At 39.9% G+C, this 18,767-nt stretch overlaps 1 protein-coding gene across 2 annotated transcripts in view; it reads left to right on the top strand.

The window, feature by feature from the left end:
• GAREM1 (GRB2 associated regulator of MAPK1 subtype 1) overlaps positions 1–18,767 on the top strand; it is a 101,943-nt gene that overhangs the window by 22,929 nt on the left and 60,247 nt on the right. For both annotated transcript variants that reach the window (XM_064385015.1, XM_064385025.1), the window contains exon 2: positions 43–183. In XM_064385015.1, coding sequence (XP_064241085.1) covers positions 43–183 — 141 coding nt within the window. The remainder of the gene's footprint in view (positions 1–42; positions 184–18,767) is intronic.

The raw sequence follows: 18,767 nt of genomic DNA, 5'->3' as shown, positions 1-18,767 counted from the left end.
TTGTTTTATTTTTTTAAAAAAAACCCTACATCTGTTTTACAGGAGAAACTATAGAAGGTCTTCGGGAGAGCGATTATCTTCTGATTCATTCGTGTCGGCAGTGGACAACAATTACAGCTCACAGTCTGGAGGAGGGTCACTACGTCATAGGGCCAAAGATAGAAATCCCTGTACATTATGCAGGTAAAGCTAATGTTGACCTGAAATACAAATTCAAAAATAATGAATTGCCTACCACTCATACTGATCATTATATTTGAGAGGGTGAAGCTAAGCCTCTCATGCCATCATCTGTGAGTTAACTTTTTAGTAATGTTACAGAGCAAGAGATACTGACTTGCTTGCAGGGCTGCTAAATAGATGTATTTCATTGAGCAACACATTGACAGAACATGTAGCTGTGTAGAGGAATTTATTTCAATTTGAGCATAATGAGTTGCCAGCACTTCTCATGTGTGAATGTGGAGACACAAGTGTGAAAGTTTGAAATTGCCTTGAAATGTTTGGTCAAAGATGGAATAGATTTTCTGATGTTTCCATGTTAAACACCTTCATAATAATACTGCAGTTTTAAACTTATGCTCCTCAGTAGTGCCTTGTCTTTGTCTGCCTTCTTGAGTGATAGAGTAACACTGTTGTTCCAAGTAGCTATGATCCAACTAATCTATATTTATTTTATCACTTCAAATTATTTTTACTTTGCTAAGAAATTATTTTTAATACTTTTTCCTGCTGTTTAGTGTTCTTTTTCACAAGCTGAGCAGAACAATACAATGAGTGGGAACTGCTTATGTTACAGCAGTAGATAGAAAACTTGTCAAAGCTGGAAAGAGTCATGGCTACAAAGTAAAGATGTGGGCTTAGAGTTTTAATTAGTCTTCTGTATAAACGGTATGAATTGAATAATGTGCTTGGCTCTGCTACAGTCTCCTTTAAAACACTGTGCACTGAGGGTGTGCTGAGTTGGACAAGACCTGGCTGAGTTGCTTTGTGTCAGTCACACCAGTGCTGCAGCTGCAGCGATGCACCCTATTCCCGTGATGAAAATTACACCACTTGCCTTCTTAGGTACTGTTTCGCCTTGGAGTTCACTGCTGGAATGTTTTTTTCTAAGATATGTTTAAAAACGTTGGTCTGATGACATAGAGTGTCATAATGCATGTGGCTTTAAAACTCTCTGAAGTTAACTTTCTTAGGATAAACATTTTCTAGTGCTTATGCTTAGTAATGTTGATTTTTTTTTTCTTTTTTTTTTTTTTTTACACCTCCTGGCTGCATAAGCTCCAGTGGTGTGGACAGATAAGCACTTCCTTTGAACTGAATGCCATGTTTTAAAATCCTTACACTGATTCCTGGAAGGAGAACAGAAAATAAAATTGTTACTTGGCATGACAGATCTTAAGGGGTTTACTGAAGGCTTGGTTTGGTTCTTTATTTTTAAAGTTAACAAAGATATGCTAAGCAGGGTTTTCTGACTCTTCGTGTTCCATTCATTCCTATCTTAAATTTACACAGACACCAGCAAAATAAAAATCTATCCCCTGAGATAATGTAAAAGTGTCAATGTGCTTTTCTTCCTGGCTTGTGTTAATGCAGGAAAAGAGGGTGTATTTAGTTAGCAAAATATGTTTTGCTGTCCAAGAAAGTTCCCTGCCACAAAACCCTCATGAATGAGATGAAAATACCTGAAAGTTCAGAAGCTTCTACCTAGTGAGGACATTTACTACTGAACACGAGATGAGCTTCAGTGTTGCCAAAGGAACATCACAAAAATGGTCTGTACAAACTTGCAGAACCAGAGCATGTCTGATGGGCTTGCCTCCATGAAAGGAGAGATAAATCTGTGCATGTGAAGGGTTAGATAGCGAAACACTGCAGTTTGGCACTTGGATGCTGACATCTAAATGCAGTTAGAGGTGTCTTCCATACCCTAAAGATTAAGTTGTGCTGCTGTGGAGTACCATACAGAGGTCTGAGCTAGCACTGAGTGTGCTGTCAGTGCTGCTCTGTGCAATGCCTCATGTTCACTGCTCTTGGGATCCAGAACTCCCTACTGGAGAGGCCAGGTTTAATGGAGCTGCCTAAGCCAGCTTGCTGGGCTGGGTGCTGGCCTGGATTATGGGACTGATTTTTGTGGTTAAACTTTAAACTTCTGTCAGCTAAAATATACTACCTACCAGAATGACCCCTAGAGATGGAATATAAGAGTTCATTGAAATTATTTTCGAGGTTTGCTTTGGCTTTAATAGAGTACCTTTTTTTGTTCTTTAACCCTAGAAGAATTTCAATGTCACAAATTGCAACATGATTTTCATTGTAACAGTCGAGCAGGAAGAGACACTGAAACTGATTTTATTTTCCTGAGATTACAGTTTAAGTACCACAAAGTCATCATTCATATATATATATTTAAATATGAGCATAAAGTAAATCTTATTTTGCTACTTGCTAAATCAGGTTTTGATACACTTATTAAACAGTACAATAAAACAAATACAATAAAGCCTTACTAAAGAAGGGTAATGTTGTATTTTACATTTTAATTATTTAAATTTAATTATTATTTAAATTTTATTACCAGAACCTGAGTTGTGCAGTCTTGCTGGTGGTGCTTTTCCTACTATGAAAGTGCTGCAACCCCCACCTAGTTGTTTTGTTTGGTGATGGCAGACATAGTTAATTTTTGCTGTTAAATGTCATATATGACAGCTGTTAGTGTAACCATTCTCTCTTAAATATGCTCTCCAGTCTGCTTCTCTTTAGAGTAAAAATTAAATTTAATGTAGCATCAAGTTATTTTTTTATGTAATTAAAACCATTTAACTAATGTGTTTCTGGCACTTGAAACAACGGAAGTCTTCGCATGCATATGGAATGGAGAGCATATCAAAATTAATGTCCTGATAGTGCCCTGTCTTGGCCTGAAAGAATGGGTTTCACAAGAATCTAAGGTTAGATTACATCACAGCAGATGGACATTCTTTGGTGTGGTTCGCTTTCTTCAGGTACACAATTCACGCTTGATACTTATAGGAAAGTCTTATCAGCTCTCTCTCTGAACTAGTTATGTTTTGTTCCTAGTACTCTGATATCCTTAATTTCTACTCTAAAAGCAAGTGTGTGTTACCAATACCCTCCAGCTGATGTTAAATATTACTGTTAGGTTTTGCTTAGGCAGCACGTTAACCTTTACCTGGATAAATGTCTCCCCTAGTAGCCTCTGGAAAATACTGGTTCATTATCTCAATTTGGAAGATACAGGGCATGTTGGTACCTTGCAGAATTACACTTTGCTGTACTGCTGCTAGCCAAGAAGGATACTTTTCATTGTTCTGCAGAAATTCTGCATAGCAAGATGTGTGCCAGGGACATGCTGGTGACCACATCTCAGATTATTCTGTGATAACTGAAAGGGACTGAAGACACTCAGGGTTTTAATATTGTGGCCCTCAGGTGTTGTCTGATTCTTCTTGCATTACTTTCCAGGACTCTACAGCTCAAAACTATCTTTCTGAGGATTCTGAGGTTTGTATGTTTGTGTGTCTGAGAATTCATCAGCTCAAGCCACAGAGGTGTTTTGTTGTGACTGTAAATGCCTCTGCTACGTGGCCATAGTTGTTTATCTGTGCAGGTTATTGATGTGAAAGTGGATGATCAAGTGGGATGTGATTGCTTAAAACCTGCTGCACAGGAAAAGTGACACAGAAGGCTGTGCATACCCCCACCTACACAGTGCTGTCTTCTCTTTTAAAGGTCATGCTAGTGTTGGTGAGTGCATGCAATGAAAGAAAAAAGTACTTTGGGTTGAATTGGCAGCATCCAGGTAATTTTGCCCCAAATACTCCCCATGTTTAATCAAATCATAGCAGGACTTTTAATGTTGGGGTTTTTTAGGGCCTTCTCTCTCTTGTTGCAACTGATGGCTCATTTTTTTCAACTGTTTGGTTTTTTCCATTCTGAGAGGAAAGTTGTTCCTTTGAGATGATTTAAAAAAAAAAAAGACAAACACACAAATGTAAAAATCCTTTTCTTTTTCTGTAGTCTTCTACTCAGTTTTGCCCAGTGTTTGGAGGGAATGCCTCTTACGTCTCTGCTGCCATCTGTGTGCACACAGGAGGCAACTAATAACAAAAATATTTCTATAAAGATATTAGAAAGTAACACCCTACTCCAGGGTGTGCCACACTGTAACACATCCAGGATGTTGAAAATACTCCTGTGAACTCACACCTCCCTACCACAGACTGAAGGTGTGCAGTTGCTAATACAGAGTAATCACTGGTGCCCTGCTGGTTGCTTACCTAAGTGTGCTGATAGCTTTCTTAATGTCTTTTAAATGAGGAAATATAAAACCTTGTCATGGGAACCTTCCACAGGTGGAGTGTTGGATGGGAATGAGTCAGAAGGCCCTTCTCTGGTGTTGGAACTGGTGTACAACAAACACCCCAATGAAACCTGTTTCTACTGGTTTGATTTGTTAATCACAGAGCTGTGCCTGATGGGCCTGCTCCTCCCTGTGTCCTCCTAACACAGAGGAAGATGCTCTCTGCAGGTCTTCTCAGGAGTGAACTTGCCTTGCCAACAGGAGAGCAGGACAGCTCCTTGAGATTTGGCAACATGCAGCTGCAGAAGTTTTCTCTCAGGTCCAAAGGCATGGCTGCCTCCAAGGCACAGTTTGGCCATTCCTGTAGGCTTGTTGCTGTCCACGCCAGTGGAGCTGTCCCTTGGACACTGAGGGAGGAGAGCATGGTGTGAGTTAGGTAGCTCTCAGTTGTTTTGAGATGATGACAGTGACAGCAGCTGCTGTTCCTCATTAGCCACTCTGAACCTGCTGCATCATGGTTTGGGAAGTCTGGAAGAGCTCAGATTTTTCCTTCAGTGATGCTGTGCACTTTGAAATGTTTATAATATGTTGGGTCTTCTGTAGTTTGCTGTAGAGTTCTCTGCCTGGCCCTGGGGAGAAGAGCAAATATTAGACTGGCATGCATCCTTTGCTTGTCAGCATTATGGTATCTGCTGCCAGCTTGTGTTACTTTGGGGACAGAGCTTGCTTAAGTTCAGTTCAGACTCTCCACTCCCTCAGATGCAATTTAATGCTGTCTGCTGCTCAAGGAAGGTGGTGCTGGACAAAGAGCGCTTTGTCCGGTGCTCTGCCTCCCTTGGAAGGGCGGGTGGTGCCAGGGAAAGCTGTGCCTGTTCTTCTGAGTGAGTTGAGCAGCACAGCTCCAATGGGGTAATTTTAAGTTCAAAGAGGTGGGTGAGATCTAAGGCAGGGAGGAACACTGCCTTAGAGAGAGAACTGAGTAAAGAACTTAGGTGAGTCCTTTCCAGCCAACAGGCACACCACTCCCTGATATGAAATGTTTTGCACTTTAATTTGTGTTTTGCTTTGAACTTGACCTGGCACTGAGCTATCACATAGTTCTCCTGAGGCTTTTGTGCTTTGCAGCTGAATATCACTTTCTAGAGAGCAGGGCCCAAATGCAATGCTCCTGAGAGAGGCAGGCTGCCATGTGTACGTGGGCTGGTAAATGATTAATGAATGGATATCTTCTTCCTTAGAAGAAAACCAAGAAAACAACCTACCCACACATTTAATCCCCCCAGTACTCAAGTTTTGTTTCATTTTTTTGGGTTTGGTTTTTTGTTTTTTTTTTTTTTTTTGAAGAGTTGTACATCTGCAAAGCATTCGGAGGTTTGAAAACCTTTCACAAATACTTCTAATAAAAGCATTGCCACCAGCATATAGCCTTCATGCTTTTAAAAAAGAAATATGACTTCTGTACTTCTGAATACTTGACTGTGTGAAGTTTCTTGAGAACAGCAGCCTTTCTCTCCCTATAAACATGTAGAAGAAAGTGTATTTGGTATTCATTTAAAAGTCTGATTGTAGAGTAGTGCCTGCATATTGCAGAGAGAGAGGACATTCATTTTATTGAGTTTATGCTTCCTCAACTCTGAGATCAGTAATATCTGTAACACTTGTTATTGCCCATACATGCTTTTCTGGAAATGTTTATGCTTTAAAATATATTTATTGACTTGATTTTAGTTTGTTGCTACCTCATTTTCACCACAAAGACTTATTTTTTGTTATTCTAGAAAATCACAGCTTTGTAGTCTGGAAATTCTTCATATTCCTGACTTCTCAAACCTGTCACCTTGAAAAACTGGATGAACTCTTCTAATATAGAAGCAAATATCCATATTTGTCTTCTTTTTTTTTTTTTCCTCAGAGAGTTACCTTCAAGTTGTCAGACTTTCCCATGGTCCTGTTATTTCACTTTCTGTGCCCATTTAAATTTTGGCAAACACTTCTCCATTGATCTACAGTGCAATATCAAATTGCAGAATCAAAATGCAGTCGATGAGATTGCTGGCAAAAATGGCTTATTTCTTTTGCATCTCTGGGTGCACTTGTTCTTCCTGTTCTTTCATCTCCCCCTGTTAGCCAGTCTGATGAAGCAGCAGCTTTTTACTTAATTTTAATGAAATATTCCCCTTTTGTCAGATCACCTGTGTTGGAGAATCTTGTCTAATATGCGTTTTGTTTTATAACTGCTAAGGAATGTATACCTGTGTCTTCTCTTTATTTTTTTTTTCTGTTTCTTTCTTTGCGTATATACAACCTTATGTCTATGAGAGATTCCTGGTATCCCCTACAGAACTTGTAGAATTTGCTTGATGTTCACTTTGGTGGGTGGATATATCAAAGTTTGCATCCAGCTTTTTAATCATACCACATTCAACATTCTTTTAGTTCCAATTTACCTTTCAGATATTTCAGATGGGCCAGACAGCAAAACTGGAACTGCTGTAAGAGTCTGCAGCCCTCAAAGACTGTTGCTCTTTGATGTAATGAAAAAAGTGGGATTAATTCACAGGGTAGTAATATTCCAAGCAATGGAAGAAAAGTCTGTGTCCCAGAAGTTCATGGAAAAAAAAAATCTTACATTTTCTCTCTTTCTTGCTAATCTGGAGTAAGAGTCTGTGGTTTGTAGGCACCAGTTCTACTCTAAAATATGCTTGGTTCTATAGGGTTTGCTTGGTGCTTTAAAGGGACTAAAAGCTTGTGATGACAGTGATATTTTTCAATCCTATTACAGTGAGGTAGTAGGTGGGAAGAGGTGTATGCTTTTAGATACAGCTGTCTTGCCCTCTTGCTCTCGTGTGTCTTGCCTTCAGCACAAGTATAATCCTACCGTTGTTTAAAAAAAAACCCTAAGTTTTGCTCAGCATTGAACTGTGTTTTATTTGTGATAGGGGAGTTAGGAAGAGGGGAAACTTGCGCTTTTACAACTGTTGACTCCTATGTTGACTGAGAGGAACAACTCACGTGTTCTTCTCAGACTTCCACAGTTCTTGGCTGTTACTCAAAGTCTGCAGACTTGAAACCTGCTGAAATTCAGCTGTGACCTTACAAGCATTCACTGTAAGGTGGTTGGTGGGGTTTTTTGTTTCATTCTGTTTGCTTGCTTCAGATCTCCATGAGCAGCAGAAAAGCCAGTTGGAGTTGCATCAATTAGGAAAAAGTTCTAGAGGCTCGTACAAAAGAAATTAACTGGAGGGGAGGATGACTTTTTGAAAGATTGCAATTGAGGGAAGGATAGAATAGCAGCCAGGAAACTGGTTCCCAGAAGACTGGGAGATGGCCTGAATCACACAGGATTTGCTTGGCATTGCTTGAATTACTTTGCCTTAGCTCTTGGCTGGTACTGTGGAGTGCTGGGCTCATTTGCATGATGCTGGAAAGACTTAAGTGCTGGGGAGAGGGTCTTAAAAGCTGCCTAACTTAACCACTGGGAAGCTGAGAGAAAAGGGCTGATCCCCACTGGGAATCTGAGGTGTATCCAGTGCTGCACTCGAGGTTCTGGTCTGATCCCACATTTCTATCGATTTGAAGCTTCCCTAAGCACTAGCTACAAGAAAATTGGAAATGTGGCTCCTGAGTTCCCAAGAGACAGCTGTTCTCCTCTTTCATGAGGTCTGACTTCAGAATTCAGAAGGGAGGAGTTGCATGAACACTACAGCCTACCCAGCTGGTGAGCTCCTGCCAGCAAGGTTGGGGCAGGGAAACAACTCCTGTTTCAAGGCACTGAGCAAGGCATGAATAAAGTGATAAACTTTCACCCCTTGCCTACCTGACAGGCCACTAGAAAACCATACAGTTAAAAGTCTTTAAGGATAGTTAAGGAGTTCAAATAGGGTTTCTTAGTCTATACTCTAATTGCAATCTGGAACTTCACACGAGTTTTCCTAAAGTAGGAATTTTACAGATTAACACCACCCATCTGGCTTTGAAGTTATCCCTTAATGAAGTAAAGGGAGTTGTAAAGGCTATGTTTAATCTGTTAAAAAATATGCTTTCTCTTCTGTGCAAACTTGGGGGAAGAATTTTTATTAAATTCTGAGAAATGGGATATTTTGATTTGGTGGCTCATATGGGCAATGAAGCCTTTTGTTAATCTCTTATGTAACGCTGCATGAATTTTCATTTTTACAGAGTACCAGGTGCACAAGAAAGCAAGCACATGTAACAAGGAATGAAGCAGTCACAGTGCAGCTATCCCATGACTCTTACCTGAATCACAGTTCATGCTAGTAGTGGATGAAGACTCTTGCAAAGAAGTAAAGCCCTTAATGCTTGGGGAATTTGATTATGGACTACTGCACATTTCTTTTCATTTGGTTGATTCTTGTGCTTTTGGTTTCACTTTGTTTCAAGTTCATCCCCACTTTTTCCTTCGCTGATGACTTGTTACATGGACTAAATCTGCATGGGAATTTCTAAGGGAAGAAATTGCCATGAGCTTTCTATAATTAGTCTATGAAATCTCTTTCAGACAGACTGTCCCTTTTCCTTCTGGGGGCCGGAGGGGGAACTGTTACAACTGAGCTAACATGGCAAACAAGCAAAACAAAAATTATTGATGTCTTTCCTTTCTGTAAATACAGAACCCAGCTGGCAGGAATGTAGAGTAGGAATTTTGATAGGTCATGTGGAGGGAGGGAGCTGCAGAGAAATCTTGTCTCACAGGGTGACATCATCCTATGAATTTTTGGATACCCAAACAGATGATTTTTTTTTTTCCTTGCTGGAGCCAGTATTTGCTGCTGAAAACAACTGATAGGAAGTGTAGGAATTCTTCAGTCAGCATCCTCCCTATGGAAACCAGCACACTTCATGTCTGGGAACGAGAGCTGGTCACGTCAGTGCTGCCAATTAAAGCAGCTGACATCATTGATGTCCTAAGCTTTGACTGAACTACTGTGCCAATAGGAAAATAAAACCATGCTATTTAAGTCATGTATAACTGTTTATATGGAGAATGTAATTTGTGTGATTAATTTAGCCTGTGATCCAAGGCAGTGATTCTGCTGTGTCAGGGAAAGGCACTTCTGTGAGCTTTGAAATTTAAAGAAGTGGAAAAACTGGCGTTTCCCTCTGTCGTGGGCTGTTGTGCAGAGATTTTCTGTTCTCAGTTGGCAGACATGAACTTGTTTCAGTGGCAGGGAGGGGAGGGAAGCTATTAACACTAATAGCAAAGGTGACCATTATTACCTGCTTAGGAAGAACATGGGTATTTAACTTCTTGCTCGGAAGGACTTGTGCAACAGAGAGAAACTGAACGCCTGTACTTACTTTCTTGCAGCTTTATGTACAGGCATGAAGCTCTGCCTTCCATTCAGCCCCTTTACTGCAGGTGAGCCTCAACTCTTTTGTTGAGCCCAAGTGTGCAGTTTGACTCCAAAGCTGGGTGGAGGAGAGGCAAAGAAGGAAATCCATTGTACTCTGTAAGAGGGCTTTCATAAATGTCCTTAAACTAGGAACACCAGGCTGCTGAGCCCCCTGTCTCAAAATCTACAACACTGACAGATGCTGCTGTCACCTTGGATGGTTGATAGCCTATGTAGAGTTAAGAAAGACCTTTCAAATCAATGTGTTAAGGTTATGTTTTTCAGGGGAGGCACCTTGACATCAAGCTCTTTAAATATTTGTCACCAGTTCAACCTTTCCAGTTCATCTCACATGAATTCTATATTGCAGTGGACTGGGAATAGCCAGCCAAGGCTGGCTGGCTGCATTTGAATGGCTGAAATAACTCAAACCAGCTGCATCTGTTCCTTGTTGCCTTATTTCATGGCACTCACCTGATCCTTCTTTTCCTGTGTGTGGACCAGCTCATCATGTGAAAGGTCCTATTTTTGTTATGGTGGCTGCGCACATGCTCAAAAAGAAAGAGGGATGTGTGAGTAGGATGCAAGATCCCACCTGAGGACCTGAGGTGCTTCATCAAAATTATGGAAGTACATTTGTTGTATTCTGCCAGAATAATTGGTTTGTGTATTTTATTTAGTTTTTTCAGCAATTTATAACTTTTTGAGCATAGGCAAATGTGAGGTGTGTGTGGAGGAGAAAGCATTCAGCAAAAAGTACTGACTGGGAGAGCTTGTCTCTGATAAAATGCTGCCTAGGCCTCTGCAGTTCCAGACCCAAAAAGTAAAGTCTGAGTAGGCCAAGTGGGATCACTGTGAAGCTCGATGGGAGAAGTGAACCGGGTGAGATGGATGGGCAGGGTGACTTCAATAATCCAATTCTTTAGCTACTATGTCTCTGCTGAATTAATTACTTGGGCTCCAAATATGTGGTAGAATTAAGATGTTGGCTACATAAATGGCATTGCCAAAAACAGAAGAAAAACAAAGTAGTGCTGCATTAGATTTGTGGATCTGAGTTGAGAGATTCTTATAAATGTGGCTTAGAAATCCAGAACCAGCTGCTGGGAAGGATGTGTCCCTCAGAGTCAGTGTAGAAGAGCTAAAGCGTGTCCTGGAGTGTGGGATGAGAAATACTCTGAGTAGGAATGAAGTTGCTGTATGATACTAAATCAGCCTTAGTCTTCACTAGACACTGTGGGACTTTGGATGGGGAAATGGTCAGTACTTGTAACTCTTCATGGTATCAGATTTTTTCTATGCAGTGCTGTTGAACCATCCAAGAGGAGAGTTGCTATAGAAACATAACACATTAATTTAGACAAACTTTCTAAAGAAAATTAACAGAAAACCTGAATTTGAATCCAGAGTGGTAGTATCTTAAAACAGAATGCAAATAGGAGAGGGACATGTATAATGAGATCTCATATGCATACGTTCCTATCTGAAAAAGTGCTTTACTGAGCCTTAAAAGAGGCTGAGATGGACTCGAAATCCTAAGGGTTGGTGTGGATTGCTTCTTCTCCTTTTTTTTTCTCAATTTGATTGCTGCTGACTGACCACTGTCCCACTTCAGGAAGTTTGTGGCTGCCTGTGGGTTACCTGTTTGTCTACTGGTGTGTCAATACACACACTGTCAAAGACATACAAAAGTGTCAAAGAATCTGCTGGATCTGGTGAATTCAAAAGTCTGCAAGAGCTGTTCCAGGCAGATGGCTGGGACCAGATGTGCTTGTGCTGACTTTTGTCACCCTGCTGGCTGTGGGAGTGTTAGGGCAGTAGTAGGGAGGGAGAGGTGTGAGCAAGAGGTGCTGATAGAGGGGAAGTAGGATCAGCAGCATGGGTGGTGGTGGATGGCAGCAGGAGGGAGAGATGGAGGGACAAGAGCTCCCTACTGGGAGGTCAGGAAACACCAGCCTTGCAAGGATGAGGCATTGTGCCAACCCTGCTTTGGGATCAGGGCTCCCCTGTCAAACTGGTAACTTGCTCTGAGCACTGAGTAGCTCTCAAAGCTCTGCTTAGGAAAATTTCTGGTGCCATTTTAGCAAAAGTTGCTTTGCTAATCTGCATTTCTGGTCAAAATTTTAATGACTAGAATTAGTCTGTCTAGAAGAAAGAGACATATGGCAAGCAAATGGCCTTTTTTAATGAGACTCCCACTCAGCAGTTGGCTGCTCATCCAGTTTGTGTGTGGCACAGTCTTAGAGCAGCATCTTCTTGCCAGATTAAAAAAAGAAATTAAAATCCTGCAACTTTTTGGTGAGTTTTCTTTCAGGAAAGGGGTTAGGAAACATCATCATGTAAGTATTAGAGAAAGACAAAACTTCACTGTAGCTTCTGCAACAATTTGTTACCAAAGCTGTAAGAAAATATTCCAGAACCTGGTTTAGAAAACTGGAAAGCACAGAGTTCTTTACCTCTCAGTTGTGGCTGGGTACCACATATACTTTTTCAGAGCATGTGAAATTTTCAGTGGTAAAACAAAGTAACATATTATCTGATTTCTGAAAGTCACAGTAGTCTGAAAGGCTGTAATAAATGATTGCAGCTGGTCTATAAAATCCTATTAAAATTAATTTCAGTAAATACTTGTCGGAAAATACTGTATTTGATAGCCAGTAGTGAGTCTGGAGGATTGATGGGACCATTGTTTCTAAACCATGGGTGCCACCAGTATGGGAGCATAAAATTTATGATGATCAGTCTCTGCTGTTAGTAATGGCTGTGACTGATCTAAGAGAAATTCATTGCCAAGGTGTAGCTGTGTAAGGATTCAGGCAAGTAAAAACTTATTTATGCCCAAGCTCCTGATTCAGCCTTATGAGTTCAGATGAACTTGTGGCAAGGTCAGGCTGTCCTTCAACACTTAACCTTGCCTGCTGAACAATATTTTGTGCTGTGGCAATGACTTTTAATATTGGCTCTGACGTTAGTGTTTGTTCTCATTTTGGAATTAGTTTGCGTGTAGCAAAGGGAGAATATCTCCTGCTCCATCACCTTGCTCCTAACCCCTTCTGAAGTTCTCCCTCACCTCTTGTGCAGTAGTGCTACTTTTCCTTCTTGCTGTGATTTCTAACACTTCTCCTGGCCACTCAAGTGATTGCTTTGAAATCACTTTGAATCACTCAGTGATTGCTTTGAAAGTGTGAAGTACTTTGCTACCCTCTGGCTGTGTGCATTTGTGGCTACCCAGCCCTCAGCTGAAGAGTGAGGGCTGCTTCGTGTAGTCCTGTGTCTTGAGCACTGCCACTACATGGTGGGTTTGTTGGATCCTCCGTAGGAAAGAGGCTGGTTAAGTACTTCTACAAGAAAAAAAAAGAGAGATGTGTTTCAGACCTGTTTCAGTAGGACTGCCTGCAAAAAGAATTGAGTACTGGAGTTCACTGGGGTGGTAGCAGCAGCAGTGTGCACCTAACCCTTCATCTAGTGCTATTTACTTTGTCTTTAGTTGCCATTACTAAAACCCTTGTGGCTCTTTCAGAAGAGAAAAGGAAGCTATTAGCAGCAATGACTGTGTTCATCCGGCTCTTTTGATAACGTATGAACTCGTAATTGCAACTTAAAATAACTTCTCCCAGTCCATCCCTTGGCTGCACAGTTGTTATCTAAGCAGCCTGGAAGCAGAGCTGTGCTGCTGGCCTCAGGCGCTGCCAGCTCTGGTGTCTGCAGACTGGTTTAAAATCTGGGGATGAGCTTTTCAGCTGGCCAGCACAGTCTGGGTGTTGGAGGTCTTTCTGTAGACTGTTAATCTTCAGTCTTCCAGGCTTTCTTCCAACTGTGTGTGTCTAGCAGGGACTCTTGGGAAGCTCTCCCTCCCCAAGCTTTGCCTGGACATATGCCAGCTGAGCGTGAACATACAACATTGCTGGTGACCAATTATAGCAGCACAATATGGAGGTGGGGGGAGAGTGGAAGCATTTGACCCCCTGTATTTGCCAAGTCATGTTATCATAGCAAGGTGTGAGTAACAGCCTCCCTCTCTCTCTCACACTCTCTCTCTTTTTTTATATATATAGTTATATATACATACTGCAATAGCAGATCTTACTTTGATTTGATTTCCAAACTATCTGTATACCTGAAGGCAGACTACTCCCAGCTACTACTTCTTTGTCTGTAAGCAGTAAAAATCATTCAGTGTGAGTGGGTTGAACTTCTCAGGGGAGGGGGAAATGTAAATATATTTTAAGGGAGGTATGCTTTTATAGGCAAATAAAAAAGTAATACAGCAAAATTGCCTACCTAATTTTACCAATGTGACTGAGCTAAACCATGTTCTTTGCTGTTGGGATACTCATGGCAGATTTAATTTTTTATTAATCTAGGTTTTCCATTGTAAAGTGTAAAGGGTGTGTACACTCCTATAGCATGGTGAATTAAATATGATCAATGAGGAACTGGTAGGTCCTGCTGACTGTACACTAAGTAATTGACAACTTCCTACCTGGGAGTAAACTCATAAGGTATCTAGTTTATTTCCATTGTCTTAAAATCATCTGAAAAAAGGTAAAGAAAATTTAAGGCAGCACAAAATTGGGTTTTTACACTTTCTGTCTCTCGTTCTCCAAAAATTGCCAGAATAATTATTTCATGTACATTTTTCAACAATACTGTAGTACTTTAATATGTTTCAGTATTTAATTTAGTTTCAGGTGTCTAATGTCACAAATTTTAAGAGCAAAGAATAAATTTAACTGATGTGCTTGAGGGAGATGGTGAAAAAAGTATGTGATGCTGTGAAATTCCTCTATGACGTGTTGCCACAGCTTGTATACATCTGAGTGGGTGTGCAAGGAAGCTGGTATTTCCATTAGAAAGTTCCTGCAAAAGAAGTTTGAAGTCCACACTTTCCATTTTGGAAAAAGCTCTTAAAAGAGTGGGGAAGGAAGGTTAAATCCTAGAATTAGAAACTTAGTAAGTGTTTAAGGGCTATGAAAATTAAATTTCTCTTCCCCAAGTTTTGAAAACAAAGATATTATATGAATGCTTCAAAGGGGATTGCTCTGCCCAAAATCACTAGCAGAATTATCTGCTGCCTTGCTTAATAGAAGGCTAATTTTTCAGGGTAAGAACATTTTCAGCTTTAAATGTCTGCTGTGCTCATAAGCTGCTCTGATGGATAGGAGTTGTATTGTGTGTAAACAGAGACCCTCACTTTGAAGGGCCTGTGTCGTAGGAGCCATATGTGTGATTTATGTGCATATTTCTAGTGTTTGCATTGTGTGTGGTGATGATGGGTATTGATTGTTTTCCCTACTTGCTGGTCCAGTCACAGTGATGCTTAGGTGCATTTATAAAATAAAGTGGAGGAGAAAATAAGCATTACTGCCTGGGGCCTCCCCTTGAACACCAATAAGCCCTGCTCTTCCAAATCCGAATCAAAAGTTTCAGCTGTTGCATTTTGAAAGGCAGCACTTGAGTAATACTTGATCTTGTTCATAATTTAGTTGGATCAGTTTAAAACATACTCTCTTTGTAAAGGCTTAGTTGTTTATAAAGCTCAAAACCTTGTTTGGATAGCTATTTGGAAAACTAAAATGGGGGACCTGGTTGGTAAGCATTTGCCCAAGGCTTCAGTATCATTGACTTCAAAAGAAATCAACAATAGAAACAATTTGGGTTGGTTTTGGCAGATGGGGCTTTTTGTTTCTTGCTTTCCTCAGTTGGAGGGATGATCTTGGGAACAGAGACTGAATACTTTGACTAGCATTGTTATAAATATTATCTCCCTTGCAGGAATTCTCTGTACTAAACAAATAAACAAAATTGTTTTAAAAGTTTGTTCTTACATGTGAGGAACCATTAAAATGAATATAGACACCCTCTTAACTATGTCCTCAGACAGTTTCTCTGAAATAGATTTAAAAATACCATTGTGTGTTTTCTTTTTACATTTAGGATCCATGTTGTTGCATGCTACAGCTTGTCATATCATGGCTTCTTAGGCCAGATGAGTTGCACTAGTTAATTATGCTTAAAATTAACAAATGCTGTAACTCTGAAATTTAACTTGAGTGATTTTGTTTGTTGTTCTAGGGCTTAGTAACCCTTGTCAGGTAGTTCTTCATTAAATATTGTCTTTATTCGAAATGCTCAGCAAGTTGTTTCCCTTGGTAATTCCTCACTGGAGGAAATTTTTTTTTTTCTCTGCCATAAGAAGGAAGTGCCTAGGTAATGTTTGAAGTGAAAAAGCAAACAGCATCAGGGAATGATTAGGTGAAGCTCTTCACTGGCCTTTCAGGAAAACTTTTGTGTATGTATGTAACATTTCCTTAGCTGAGCCGTTGATTTATTTTTTTATCTTTTTCTTTTTTCAAGACAGTGATAAAAGTCCCAGTAATTTCAATGGGAGCAGAGCTGGATTACTCATAAGGGCTCTTGAAAGAGCCTATTTCTTAGAATTTGGAAATAGTTTTATTTTCTCTCTGGTGTTCTGCTCATACTACAAAAAGTGAGAAATATAAGGAAGCAATGTGGGTGGCTTTTGGTTATATGAGCACAGTGCCCTGGATCTATGGGTTCACCTCAGTGAGAGGAGGTGGAGGCTACAGATGGCAAGGTTTCCAAATCTTACTTAGGGACATCTAAGGTTCAAAAGCCTTTTGCTTTAGACACTGAAGCTTAATTCAGTGGCTATAAAAGAACATCCATCCATATACAGAAATAAATTATAGCAATATCAGTTTAATGCCTAGGTATGAATGGAGATAATGCAGGTAGGAGGGTGCATATATTTGTTTAACTGATTTTATATGAAATGTATATGTATGGCAGCAACAGCAAAAACGTGATTCCAGATTAAATTTAGTTTGATTGTAATAGCAGCAACAAAAAAATGTGTCCTTACAAACTCAGAGCGTAAGTACAATTACTAATTTTAAATGCACAGAATTAGTGACTCCCAACCACCCACAGCAATGAATTTATGTGTGTTGCATTTTGGAAGCACCTTTCAGTTCCTTACTCCCTTTCAGTTCCTTACTCTTGACTACTGTGTTTCAGAAACACTAAGGAGTGAACACTATAAAGGTGGTTTCCACTGAAAAGAGCAGGTGCAAGATCATATACAAAGGATTTGTATTATTTATTGAGAGTACCTCTTGAAGAGTCGAACTGCAGACTCTTTGAACCATATCCAATCAAACATTTGGAAACAGATGCCTTCAACTGTTGTTTCTTCTCTTTCCTTCCAATGCATGAAATTGCAAACATTAAAACTAGCTGGTAGAGGTTAATACTGTTTAATCACTTTTTAGCTTGAAAAAGAGCAAGAACAAAAAAACCCACAAAACCCTACACATCCAAACTGTAGTAGTCAAATCTCCGGATTCATTTGTAGGATTTTTCATTGTAAATGTAATGTTTACTGTGCGAAAGTCACTAACTCAGTAAAGGTACCCCACAGTACTGCTTTCATGGATGTCTTTCAGGCCAGTGGTGATATTTTCTTTCTTCCTTTTTTACATGGGAGTTATCACTTATGATTTGTGGAGACCTATTAACTTCAGTGTTTGACTATTCCAGAAGGTCTGACTAATAGAGATGACAAAATTTTGTCTGTGAGCAGTTACAGAAGAAAGAGTTCAGGCCAATGTGGAAATCAAACTTTGGGTGTTGACACCAGTATTCTTCTAAATAGTGTAAACAACTAGACAGATTTTTCTTAGCAATGATTTACAAACCCACCAGAGATTTGATTGCATCCAGATTATAATGCAACATTTCCCTCTGAGCTGCAAAGTTACTTTGTCAGTAGAGGCAGTTAGCTTGCCACTATTTTATTTTCTTTGCTGTTATTTTGTGCCCGTGTGTGGTATCATCACCATGTTTTTGGCTGCTTAACAGTCTCACAGAAACTAAAGAAAAATCAAAGTAAACGCGTGGAGAATAGCTATGAGATTGCTAAACTCATGTAAATATTTGGTACGTTCCCCCCAAACAAAAGAAAGAACTTCCCCAAACGAAACAAATTTCCTCTGTGCCTGGCAAATTATTTTACTGGAATCTTTTTCCTTATGTTATCAGACTGATTTAACTGTTGATTTATTTAATTATTTAATTTTTTTTTGTCTGCAGATGTACTGGCTCCAGGCATTGGCGACTAACCCGAGTTATATTTGTGGAGTTGATGTTTGTATTGTATTGATTGTGCTACTCCTAAATATAGCAAAGTCACTTTTAGACTGTTCTCTCCCTCTTGTTTTGCAGTCGTTCAGAGATACATGTTCATCTGTTAAACATCACTGCCCTGCAAGTTCAATACCTTAGCATTTAAGTATTGAGTAAAAGCTTTGTGATCTTGAGATCTGTGAAAAGCAGTAGTGGAAAAAATACCTTTATTCTGTACTTGCCTATGAGAAAATCATAATAATATTTTTGAATAGCTGTTAACTGTGAGAGTAGATTTTGGGCCATTTGAAAAATCCCAGAACATTCCCCTATTTCATTATGCAGTTATCAAGGCTGATGTATTGCCTGACAAAACCCATTATTAATTTCCTAAAAAGTTACTGGTATATTGTCTTAAAGGGTGCTTTGTGTTAGAATACATCCTTCTGAGGTCCAGAATGGTGGCAGTAGCTTTTCTACAGTTTTTAAGTTCTGTAAACCTTCTTTTAAGAGGCTACTTAGTATTGTAGTCTTGTAAGGACAAGGCAGTGGAGCTACTCCCGCGGTTCTTTGTGAGATGAACTGCATTTGTGGCTATGAATGTGCAGTTCAAAATCTTGTTCTAGAGGCATCTCAAGGTTTAGGCCCAGCGAGGAGAAAAGGAGAACTTCCCAGGTGAAACAGGAAGACAATTCAGGCTGGAGTTCCACAGGCTGGACACAGCAAGAAAGTGTTGTAACCCATGTCTAGATAAATTGCTCCTTTTAGATGAGAGACTCTGTATTTTTATTTACCAGATGCTACAGGCTGAGGTGATGGAAAATGAAGGGGAATTCCTGGCTCTGGGCTGAAGTATTTGTGTGGGCTTGTGTAATAGAGACCCAGAATTAAGAATAGTAACTGAACTAGCCTGATGCTGAGCAGAGACCAGCTTTAAAAGT

Source organism: Passer domesticus, chromosome 1 (genome assembly GCF_036417665.1).
Source record: "Passer domesticus isolate bPasDom1 chromosome 1, bPasDom1.hap1, whole genome shotgun sequence".
Taxonomy (NCBI): domain Eukaryota; kingdom Metazoa; phylum Chordata; class Aves; order Passeriformes; family Passeridae; genus Passer; species Passer domesticus.
The sequence above is the reverse complement of the archived record's forward strand: the minus strand, read 5'-3'. Positions and strand labels throughout refer to the sequence as shown.